Source organism: Ammospiza caudacuta, chromosome 2 (genome assembly GCF_027887145.1).
Source record: "Ammospiza caudacuta isolate bAmmCau1 chromosome 2, bAmmCau1.pri, whole genome shotgun sequence".
Lineage (NCBI taxonomy): Eukaryota > Metazoa > Chordata > Aves > Passeriformes > Passerellidae > Ammospiza > Ammospiza caudacuta.
In genome coordinates, this window is record NC_080594.1 from 70,436,751 (window position 1) to 70,449,263 (window position 12,513).

Sequence of the window (12,513 nt, forward strand, 5' to 3'; positions counted from 1 at the left end):
CTTTTGAAGATATTTAACAAACCTCAGCTTGAAAGGTCCCAGAATTAGGGCAAACTAATTTTTAAAAAAATCTTTAAATCATCTTTTAATTTTTCTCATAGGAACAAAAGGACAACTAGGTTTTCTATTAGATGATGCCACCATATGTAATTTCTAGGCTTACTGTTTCAGGAATAGTAACAGCTTAACAGTTTGATTTTCAAAGCCACAGTAATTACAAATTAGAATTACTACACCCAAGTACTTCACAGAGTGCAAATACTGAAATTTCTACATATTTTTAAATTACTTGAATTTTATAAATTGTATGTGTATATGTATGTCTATATAGGTTATTTCAATGCAAGATACATGTACAGTGAAGTTTGGGGATTTTTTAACCAATACTTTAATTTTTTATGTATTCTTAGGTATATCATGGTAATTTCTATTTGACTAAAACATACTCTCTCAGGTTCTTACTTGGAAGAAAGGAAATTGGTGAATCATAGTTATCCTTGGTATTCTTCCATATCACTATTCTTTGTCTTAAATTGTTCTGTGTTTCACTTCATTCCTTACCCACAGTAGTTTTTTACTTGCTTCACTGATGAAAGATTCAGTATCACTGACCTTAGTTCAAATTCCTGCAGCTTTCCACAGGAGCATCTTCAGCTAATTTTTATCCTGTCATTAAATTTTTGATCTTTTACCATATAATTGTATACAATAAATCATAATACAACCCAGTACAAAGTTAAACTTTTTTGTGTAAAATTCTAAAACTTTTCTTTGCCGTCTTTACATGATTTGTACTCCCAGCTATTGTTTTTCTTGATTTTTTTTTTTAGAACAAACTAGGGATCCTGTAGACAACAGCATGCTTAAGTAGACCATTATTTTTCTTTCCACTGAGAGTTTGTTCAGTCATCTAGATGAAGTCTAGAACATGGATAAAAAGCTGATGCAAAAGTGATTTTTTCAGCTTTTGGTTTGAACTTGGCTCAAATACTGCTACTTAAGTGCAGTATTTATTATACAACCTCTTCAGCTTTTTAAAGGAGGGAAGAAAATACCACAGTAAGTCAATAAGACCATAAACAGAGGCATTGTGACTCTACTTTTATTTTTAATCAATGGAAGCTGTTACATTAAAACCCTTGAAAATGCAGATTGGGGGAGTGTAGAGAGTGGTATCATTATTGCAGTGAAAATAGCACACAATTAGAACAGAAAAGTGTGAAGATAGTGTACTAGTAATCAATTTGAAGGAGGTATGTTTCCTTTTTTGTGTATATAATAAAAGGTTAGGAGTTTATATTAATATGCAATTGGTTGAAAACAATAATATCCAATAATAGTTCAGTAATAATCAATAATAATTGTAATAATCAATAATCAGTAATAATTGTGCTTTATAAGTTAAAAAATTAATGGTAGTTATACCTTTTTTTGCAGCTTGACAGAGCAAATTCTTTGTTGAACCAAGCACAACAGCCATACAAATACCTCATTGAAACTGTGCAACAGAGAGATTCTCAAATAAGTCTACAGAAAGAACATATTGCACAACTTGAAAAAGATTTCAGGTAATTCAAATCACTGATTCTTGTTTTACTTTCTCTTAAACTGAGGGTAAAAAGCACTTATATTTTTATCATTAGAAAAAAATTGTGCTATTGTCCACAAAGTTGAGATATTAACACTCCATCACTGACCAGCTCCAGTCCTCATGCTGGAACTGTAGCTCTTGTTATTTCCCTCACAATGTCAGAAAAGGTACTTTAGTTTTGGAAAAGTAGCTGTGACAGATTTAAAGTGAGTTTGGAGTTGAGAAGAGCTCTCAGGAAGTAGAGAAGAGTTCAGAAAACTAGAAGGAAAGAATGACACACCATTTGTACAACAGTAAAAATCAAGAAAAAAGTTGGAGAAAAATTATAATAGCATAGTCCACCAGTAAAGGGTATTTCAGCCAAAATTAGAGCATATGCTCTCATGGAGACTCTGATTTGCTACTGTATCCATCTGTCAGCTCTCTCTAACCACTGAGCAACTTCCCTAACATCTGATTCCCAGGTAAGCTGTTACAAAATAGTATTCCTTTCAAGGAAGTTGATGGCTGAGTCCCACTGCACTACAGAAGAATTAGCATTTTAAGTATTCGGTGTTTATGTGGTGTCTTGGTTTAGGAATAGCAAACATTAACTATTAGGAGATATTAATGTGATTCTGTTATGAAGCAATTGCATGAAAAATACAGGATTTTCCACTAATCTACTGAAGCAATTAAAATAAAACAGGATTCACCCTAGCTAGTACTAATCTTACATATTGTCATACATATGTATGTATTCATAGTGTTTTGATGGTTTGGGATGGTAGTTATCCCTCGAGGATAACAAAAAATCTAAAAAATGCCTAAACATGCTTATTATCCAAGCAAATCTATATATGAATCAATAAGTTTAGAAATAAACTGAAATATTAATTCATAGTTCCTGACGATATTTTTCACTGAGCTTAATTTTGATTCACTAAGACTGGATCTTTTTTAATTCCAGAATCAAGTGTTTTTAATATTTTCCTAGAGTTGTTACATTGTAAGAAACACCTCAAAGATTAATTATATTTTTCCAGAAAATGAAAAATTCCAGTGCTCTCTATATACAGTGTCTTACTTTCCATTTGTGAAAAGTATCAAAGAATTGGTCACAAACTTTTAGATTATGGCAATAATAATGGAATGGTTTTGTTATCACAAAGTAGTTCAAAAGTATCTCAAAAGGAAGATAGAAGGGGAATGCATAGGTGAGGTCATTTCTGAAAGTGTGTGTTTCATGCTTTAAAATCTAAAAGAACTTAAATGTGTTGTTAACACTGATTTTCTTGAGTTAAATGGCTCATTGCCAATAATCTGTATGCTTAGATATTCTTCTTAAATTTACCTTACAAACTAAGGTACCTAAATTAGAGACTTAGGTTAACTTTCCTTAATAGTTCATGGAAGAAGTGACATCTCCAAAAAGTAATTCAGATTTTGGGTGGAGTGAGTTACTTCTTAGAGATGCCTATTGCTCTCCATTAACTGTAAAGGAATTTTTCTTTTTTCATTTTAAAGGGACTCAGGTTAAGAAAGAAAATGAATCTGCCCTAGAATGTGAGCATTCATGGTAAACATGCCAGCAGTACTCCACTGTGGGGAGCTGGGGTGTGCTCAGCATTCGTCTATGTTGCTGTAAATGAAGTGTGTGGCCTGACAAAAAAAATACTATAGCAGAAAAAAGTAACACTTTGCACATCAGTTATTTTGGTAATTTTTTTTTCTGGTAGTTTCCAGTATTCCTTGTAAACTGAAAATAGCTTTTACTCCACTATCCCACTATCACAAGTTTGCCCAGTTTCATAGCCCAGAGAAATTCTTGAGAACAGCCTAATGTTTTAGGGCTTTTTGTGCATCTTAGTAGTCCTTAATTTTGTTATTCATAACTCCATATTTAAAACAAAGGTCCTAAACTGTTAGCTGGTATTCCCTGGCATACATGAGAAATCATAATCTGGGATGAAATTGATAATGTTGATCCTTTGCTTTCCGATAAGTGAGAGGAAGGTTAGAGGTAGGGATTTCTATCCAGAGAAACATTACATTCAAGAAATTTCTTGTCATGAGGATAACCTTTTGGAATCTGCTGATGACAGTTTTAAATTAAAATATCCCTTAGGTGATTTCAGATTACTCTCAGCTATTCCAGAACTGAATCAGAATGGGATTTAAGTAAATTAATGATAATCCTACCAAATATATGCCAAGTGAAGCTCTGCTGGATCAAAAGATTTAGCCCACTATTCCTATCCCTCTTAGTTTATTAAACAGCATTTTGTTGGTTTGTGCATGGAATATTTTTGAGAGGATGAGTTCAGAGAATTAATGCTCCTCAAGGAGAGCCTTAAATTCTGCAGATAATGTTGGTGCTATTAGAAAAGTATTAATGAAAACACTAAATATGGTTTATGAAGCCTGGTCTGTCTGTATTTCAGAGCTGAAGGAAAATTTTAATATTTGTAAGACCATTTTAAAATGAAATTGTTCTTTCAACCATTACCTATGATTAATAGTTGATAATACTGCAATTCTGCAGCAGCCTCTATTCTGAGCTTTAATTTGTGCTACACAAGGTACATTATTTTTTAACATTTTAAGTACAGTAATGCATTAGTCTTTTTTCTAAACAGCAATTTCACAAGAACCAGCTACAGGAAAAATAGTGCTTGAATTCTTGTTTTCAGATGAACCTTCAAAAATACTAGTGATTTTTTGGGTGCATAATTTTTTTAATCTCATATTTGAGTACCAGATTGGAGACAAATTAATGTAGTGTTGATAATGCCTGCACCCTGAGAATCAAGACTTAATTTATCCTTACAGCTGCTCCATGCTTGATCATAATTTTCCTTCCTTTTTATTTAGTGTGCAGATTCAATGGTGGAGGGGTGTTCTTTTCATGTTGTTTTTTTATCTCATCTGCTCATCAAAAGAGAACATTCTGTAAATCATGGATTCCCCAAGCAGAACAGGCACATCTGTGTTATCAGTGCCAGTGTTCTCTTATCACTTCCCACTCAACTTGAGTGTGGAGGGATCAGCAAGGACTTATTTGCAAGTGAATTTACTTTTTTAGTCTTAATCCATAATTGCCTCCTATACACAGTGATCACTGCCAATAGTCTTTATAGAACATACTCCTGGCGTGATTAGGTTCCAGCAGATTTCCCAGGATGATGAGTCAACACTTTATTGCAACCTATAAATGTTTTGCAGCAACCTGCAGCACTTTGTACTTCCATGTCTATTGAGAAGTTTGTTGGTTGTACTGGATGTGAGTTTGATTCTGTGATGAAACAGAGTGTTGCTTAACAGCAGATGTTGTTGAATCAGCACAAGAGGAAGACAAGCACAAGGAAGGCTATCTATGACAGAAATCTCATTTTGGATGTTCTTGGGCCATATCTTTATCAATTTTTCACAAAATAGCCTAAATTCCCTTATATAATGGTCCTTTAACAGGCCACAGATGTGTTCAGTATTCTCCACACTCATAATTCTATTAAAGTGTCATTTTTTACAGCAGTTATTTCTGCAAGAGGAATGGGAAAGATTCAGGCAGATCATTTTGATATAGTATTTTTCACAAGTCCGGCAGACCCATCTAAGTCTCTTTCCAGCATGGTCTTCAAAGTTCACTTCAGCTAGAGCAGCTTACCTGCCTTCATCCCTAATTGTCACACCTGTAGAGCTAAGGGTCTTTCAGAGCCTTCATATCAAAATATCTTCCTCTCTTGGAAGGACTGTTCAAGTGGTGCTCAAGGTTGCCTGTGTCAGTAGCTGTCAGACTGAATCACAGAGTGGTTTGGATTGGAAGAAACCTTTAAAGATCATCTAGTTCTACCTTCCTGCTATGGGTAAGGACATCTTCCACTAGATCAAGTTGCTCAAAGCACCATTCAACTTCTCACTGAAAGGAGAGAAACAACCAGAAAACTTATCAGACAGAATTAAAGTAGTGTATCCAGCAGACCTGGAGATACTTTGTTGGTTTGCTGAGAAGCGTGTCCCTTCTGAACATGTGGATCTTTAGCCATACCTTCCTGAGAGCTGCAAGAGCTGTTGTGGTTGGGGTAAATGCTTAACTGGGCTGCTGCCATTGCTGGGATTTGCATGAACAACTTAGGGACCCACTGCCAGGTGATTAAAGGGGTGCTGATACCACTGCTGAGGTTCAGGAGTGAAGGCACAAGCATATTATCACTCAGGGAGAAGGAGAGGTTGTTTAGGATAATGAGGCTCTGTCAGGTGTTGCCCACATACGGTGTTCACTCCCACTCTCATTCCCATCCCTTTAGGATTCTCCCAGGCAGGCCATGGGCTGTGCTGGAGCTTGGCCTCAAACAGAACTTGGCTCTGGGAGCAACACACTTTGTGCTTCTGAACTGAGCCATGCACCTGCAGATAGGTTTCAGATACAAAACCTTGGTCTTGAGTGACAGGGCATCTGCAGGATGCATTTATAGGTGGTCTGCATATCTCAAAATACTCTGTTAAGTAACTTCTTATTTATATTAGACCACATAGCACTCCCGTTAATGAAAGTAAATAGTGATGCTTAATAAGAGCAGTGCTGTGTGTGAGGATGACTCCTTGCTGCTATAAAGAAATCTCTCTAGCATACAGTTCTTTAGCCAGAAATGAAAACATCACATTTAGCACTCCTTTGGAAAAGAAATGCTTGTAACTATGTCATGCTGTGGGAAAACAAATCTATGAGTTTCATTCTTATGTATGTAGTGAAGTAATTGTAGTTTTAGTACATAATTTTCTGCTAAAAACATCTAGGTTTATAAATAACTGGAGATGTTAAAAGGACTTCATTCATAAAGAGAGGGTATTTATTTTAAATGTAGTTACTCAAATTTCTCAGTACCATTGGCTGGTTTTAAAAGAGGTTCACTTACGCAAAAGCAATACTCAAAAGCCTTAACTGTGTGGAAAATCCAGAAGCCATATAAGGATTTTGCTCACTAAGAAGCTTTGTACTGAAATGTTCCTTACCTAAACATTTTGGGTTCTCTAATTGCCATCTAAACATAAAGCTCAACATAGAGTGTTAGATGAGTTTTTCCCATCAAAGAATGGGCAATGAGCTTTTTATGAGAACATTACCATTCTGTGAAATATGCACCATCTATTCCAATAGTACTGCAGCTTCCCAGAGAAATGCTCCAAGCAAAATTTGTAGAAATATGTCCTTTTTTTATACATTTTCTGACCTATAATACAACTTTTAAAAAGTCTTTGGGTTGGTTTTTTTTACAGTTTGAAAAATTAATTTTAATTTGGACATTTCATGGATAGGTTTTTAAGCCTCCTGAAACATTTCAATTAAAATAATTAAGCAATACTCTCCTAAATCTGTTTAAAACTCTGAGCTGTGATTATTTAGCTGCACAATGAGAGATCACTGAATTGTCATGTATTCTCTCTTGGAAGGAACTTTTGTTTGGAAAATGTTTTATACCTCCCTTTCTAATTATGTGACTTAAGAACAACATTTGACCTAGACTAATAATTAGCTGCTTACTTTGAGCTATTCATCTGTAATTTGCAGACAAGGGATAGCTTCACTACATGGCTATATTATATATTCAGTTATATGTACAAAACCTTTACATATACTATTTGTATTTAATTTTTTTATATCTGAATATAAAATGAAAAAAAAATCAATATTGGACTACTCAGCTTCATGCTGTAAGGGCAAATTAACAGAAAGGCACAGTCTATTTCTTACAGCATCTGGAGTACACAGTTCCCTGAAAAAGAGACATACTTTTGTTTCCAAACTGAATAGAAGTAATAAAAAAATCCAGTACTATATAAAACCCATGTTTATTTTGTGTGTCCAGCATAAACATATTATTCAGAATATCTAATTATAGAAGCTTCTGAACAGGATAGTAAGTAATATATTTACACTTCAGCATTAAAAATGGTTTAGTTGCCCAAATTGAAAAGAGTTTACAAGGCTGAAACTGGGAAATGTTAGTATCTATTCTCCAGAAAAATCATGTTGCCTAAAAATGTCTTACATATGATATCCAGGCTACCATGGCTTTAGATCCTGAGTGATCTAAGCAAGACAAAACAAGCCAGTGGTTGCTATGAGCAACATGTATGCATATGACAAGCGTATTTTATGGTGAGCCCGCATTCCTGGTACCTGGATTCATACCTGGCTGGGCTTTAAAAGCATGATGGAATGAAACTAGATGTCCTCACAGACAATTTGGTTTCTTCTGGAAAGCACACAGAAAAAGCAGGATTTGCACTGCTTTTCACTTAGTTCTCTAACCTGGACTTTTCAGGCCGCAGTTCTCACAACGTGCACTTTCTCCACATTCAGGATGAGGCCATCAGTGACCAGCACTGTGGAGCACATCATGGTTTTATCTTTTTAGATGGAAGTTACAACCCTTGAGCTCTAGTGTTAGAAGCTGGTTTGCCTAGACTCATAGATGGTGGCTTCAGAATCATAGCAAGACACTTGAGGCACTCCATCACCTTGCCTTCAGCTGTAGGTCTCCACTGTACATGGCAAATCAAGTTATTTTGGTGATCCATGTGAAAAATAACCTTTAAAAAGACACCAGTGTCCATCCAGATCAGTGAAGGACCTTCTTATGTGATGACAAAGTGTCTAGTACCAACAGAAAGAGGAGGTTTACCAGCATGTGGCAAGGCAAGGATGATCTTTCAACAGTTCTCACTTAGGTCAGCTAAAACAAATTGTAAAGCTGCTCTCTGATTTGTAGCACTGCCACTTAAACTTGGACTAGGTTAAACTACTCTTTACTGGGAATGTAAGGTATGTTAAGCCTAGAATCTCTTTGCTGCTATCCAAGACGTTGGTTCAGAGCTTTTTAATCCAGAAACTGAAATGGTCAGTTTTATTCCCAAGATGCAACTTTTAAAGGTATTTCTGTTTAACTTGTCATATGTTATCATTCTGTCTGTTAACTATTTTCCCACTCTGTTAAATGTGCATATGCCTCTTGCAGTATTCCTTCATGAGCACATGAATTATTCCCTTCTATCTGCAATGATGAAAAAGCACAAGTATTGCAGAACTACAAAATTCAAAGTCGCATATGCTTTGGTAATTCTACATCAATGTGTACGACAGAAAAGACATGAAGTGCTACTGAATGATGTAGTAGTCTATGTCCTATATTTTACTATAAACAAAGAAAATTAGAACTGCTCTACATTGATCACTTACGTCATATTATTTCAGAAGGTATAAGCAGTATAAGTAGAATAGGTTCTATTCTGTAAATGAAACTGAACCTCAAACATGAACTTCTGGTTCAGTCTGAACACCAATGATTATGCTTATTCAGTACACTAAAGTCTTAGAGAAACTTGTATTATTGCTTCTCTAATAAGTTTTTGAGCTTCTAGAAGGATTAGTTTATGTTCTTAAGAAATACAGAAATCCAAGAAAAAGTGATATGAAAGTAACAACACATGAACCCAAGAAAAAGAAGGTATAGCAATTTCATAATGATTAAAAATGTGACAGAAAATAAAACTCTTGAAAATATTAAAATATTTTTATAGTTTTTAAAATGTTATTACTTTTCTTTTAAATAGTTGAAACAACTGAGCAATTTGGCAAAAGGATACATTTTTTTTCTGAGAATTAATGAATGCCTAGAAGGAATTGACAGTCATAATTTACAATACAGAGCTTGTAAGGAACTGCCAGAAAATCTCTGGGGCAAAGAATGATGTTGCTTATTTGAAATGAGCGGATGATACACGGCCAATTAAAGATTGATTTATTTTGTTGATCATTTCTGGATCAAATATTGGAAATATTAAATAATTTGTGTTTGCAACATATTTAATTGCTCCATTTATGAAATTTTAATATATTTGCTTTTGAACTCCTGACCTGTTTGTGGTATTACATATTTGCATTCCATATGCAGAATTGCATTTTTCATAGTTCTTGATTTATGTTACAGTTTATATTGTACAACGTATTTTGTTAAGTCATGTTAATGGCATACATAACATGTCTTCCAAGAAAATCTCTGTGGCTGTTTTAACAAAATAGATTATATACTGGTATTATGCATGTATTAGTCTAAAATTTAATGTTAGAAACTGATGCTAGGCCTAAATAGGAAAATACATTTAATTATTGTAGAACTGCTGCCTGGAATCACAATGTGTATGCTAAACATTTCAAATGTTCATGTGCTATAACTATGAAGACAAAGAGTGATTAAAGTTAAACATTACATTCTGCTATAAAGGTATGCCTTCATGCTAAATCAGTTTTCATACTTGCTTCATAGGATAAGCTTGATCCCATACATTATCCTGGAATAAAAATATTAAAAATAACAAAAATATCTTTACAATTTTTGCAGAAACTATACAGCTAAAGGGAGAAGAGCTGTATGTTTTTCTTCCTTGTATTTGCTATTTTCAGAATTCTAAATACAGTAGTATAAAGAGTTCATATGGTGTGCTACTGCTAGTGACTAATACAACAAAGAAATCCACATTTTGATACAAAAGTGTAGGCATAAGGAGACTTACTTTGCTTATAAAATAATCTCATTTTGCCTAGAAGAAACCAAGAAATGGTAATAGAAGATTCTAATCATTTAAATTACGCTTCAGAGGGAAAAAAAGAGGCATTTTATGAAGGCTTTGAATAGTTTTTCCGTTTGACTAAAATAAGAAGTTGTACGTACATTTGGGCATATTTATAAAAATTTCAGTGCTTGAATATAGAGAAGGATCATTTGATACAATTACTTGAGCAGATTTTTATTGTTGCCAGTATTTAGCTTTAGAAAATGCATGTTTCAGCCAGAACACAAGATTAAAAGAGATTATCTGTTGCTATTACTGCATTTCCTATCCTCTTTTTACCAGTCTTTTAAATAAAGAAAAGACAGCTTTGCTGCGTGTCAAGAATCAAATGGCAGCAGATTTGGAGAGACTTCTAAATGACCGTGAGGTAATATTCCTTTTTTAGCATTACTACCATAAGTGCACTTTTTTGCTACTGGGTCTTAAACCACGGAGAACAAAATGGTTTACTTGGATTTGATTTGTTGGGGTTTTCTTGTCTGTCGTTATCAGCAACACAGGTGACCATGTCTGTTGGCTGCTGGGGAGGGTCTCAGTTACACTATCAGTTGTTAAATTCTCTCTGATGGTTTATTGTCTCTGTTTTTTCATTTTTTTTGCCTTGAACAATGTATGGTGATTGCAAGCATTTAACAAGAATCTAGATAAACACAGTGAAATTGATACACACGTAATCTGCAAGGTCTGCTTTTGCCACAGTATGCCTCAGGGATCTCTCTGTGCTCCCCAGTCCTTGCAGCCCTCAAACACTGGACCAAACCACTGTTCAATTTATTTCCTGTACACTCTTTTGAATCCCTTTTCAACTCCAAAAGAGAAGTTATGGAGAGGAAACAAAACAATAGTTACACAGGTTTCCAAGAAGAGTTGAGGTACTTTTTTGTATACTTACCTGAGTTTCATCTGAGCAAGAATCAGGGTGCTACTGGACTGGATTATACTCTCAGATCTAAAAGTATGCAAAATTGTGCTGCTTAGGGAACCCTAAGGGCTCTTGTCAAGATTTTTATCTGAACAATCTTAAGAGATTAATATATGGCGTAGGAGAGAAAATCTGCAGATTAAATGTCTGAAACAAAGGATGAAAATAAATTAAGTTTACTGCAGGAATTTGAGAATGTGAATAATAGCACAGAATTTTCTAAAGCTAAAGAGTACTGAAGATATAAAACCAAAAGCTGACCTAAGCAACTATTAAATCTTCTCCCAGAGGTGCTGAATGATTTGGCAAGGATTTCCAGAAAAAAATACAACATTAACAAATCAGGAATGAGGAAAAACAGTGCAAATTATAGATACAGAGTGATGGGACCTCACTACCCACTTACCTGTTCAGAAAGTGGTTGTAGAGGCATAGCAATAGTTCCCTGACAGCATCTTTCTTTTCTCTTACTGGTAAGAGAAAAGATGGAGAGATTCCTTTAAAAGAAGCTACAACTCCCCTAAATTATCCTGTCAGAGTTTGGATTATCACTCATTTTAAAACATTATTTTCATGGAAAACTGACTATCCAACTCCTGAAGTTTCATTCCACCTCCAAAATTGTTTTCCTTCATCTCCTTTTCATACTATTCATCACATTCCCTTCTTAGATCAGTAAACCAAAATCCGTGTCATTAATTGGTCCAAACTAGTTTGTCTCTCCCAAGCACTTAAAAAACTCCTTTTTGTTAGAACCAAAACAAAAGAGTTTCACTAGCAGCTGAGTCCAAGTGAACCTCAACTTAAATTAAAACTACTAATTCTGTTTGCTGAGTTCCAAACCAAACTAATGTATGATTTAAACATTTCTAGATAGTTTATAAACCTTACCATTATATGCGTGCTTTATCATATCCTTACATTAATGATATGAAAAATACTCAGAGGAAACATGATGTAATTGTATAAACACGTAGTGTTTTTTCCAATATTATAGGCCCTTGGCCTAATTTCAAATTAATTTCTTTCAAAATTTCCTGTTCCTACTCTTTCTTTCCCAACCTCTGGTGCTGCCAACTAGTTATGCTCACAGAGCAATCACACTTGGGTGCCTACTTTTAGTAGTGTCATATCACTGAGCATGCATTGCAGCTGATTAAAAGCAGTAGAAAGTGATAAAAGAAAAATTTTTCCATGTTTTCTAAGGAAACTATAACATTTCTAACTTAAAGCTATGCAACATTTTTTACATCCAAACTACATTAGCCCCTGTGAGTACCCTCATAAACTATTCCTGATATGCAGCAGTTTGCTTCTTTGTGTCATTTCACCATTCCAGACTTTAAATTCTGTCAAACAATCAAGGGAGGCTGGCAGAGGAAGGCTT

The 12,513-nt window shown here is 34.7% G+C and overlaps 1 protein-coding gene across 2 annotated transcripts in view; it reads left to right on the forward strand.

Moving 5' to 3' along the window:
• The window catches only part of PIBF1 (progesterone immunomodulatory binding factor 1), a 106,193-nt gene that overhangs the window by 74,858 nt on the left and 18,822 nt on the right, over nt 1–12,513 (forward strand). For both annotated transcript variants that reach the window (XM_058823442.1, XM_058823433.1), the window contains exons 15-16: nt 1,438–1,568; nt 10,487–10,571. In XM_058823442.1, the coding sequence (XP_058679425.1) occupies nt 1,438–1,568; nt 10,487–10,571 (216 nt within the window). The remainder of the gene's footprint in view (nt 1–1,437; nt 1,569–10,486; nt 10,572–12,513) is intronic.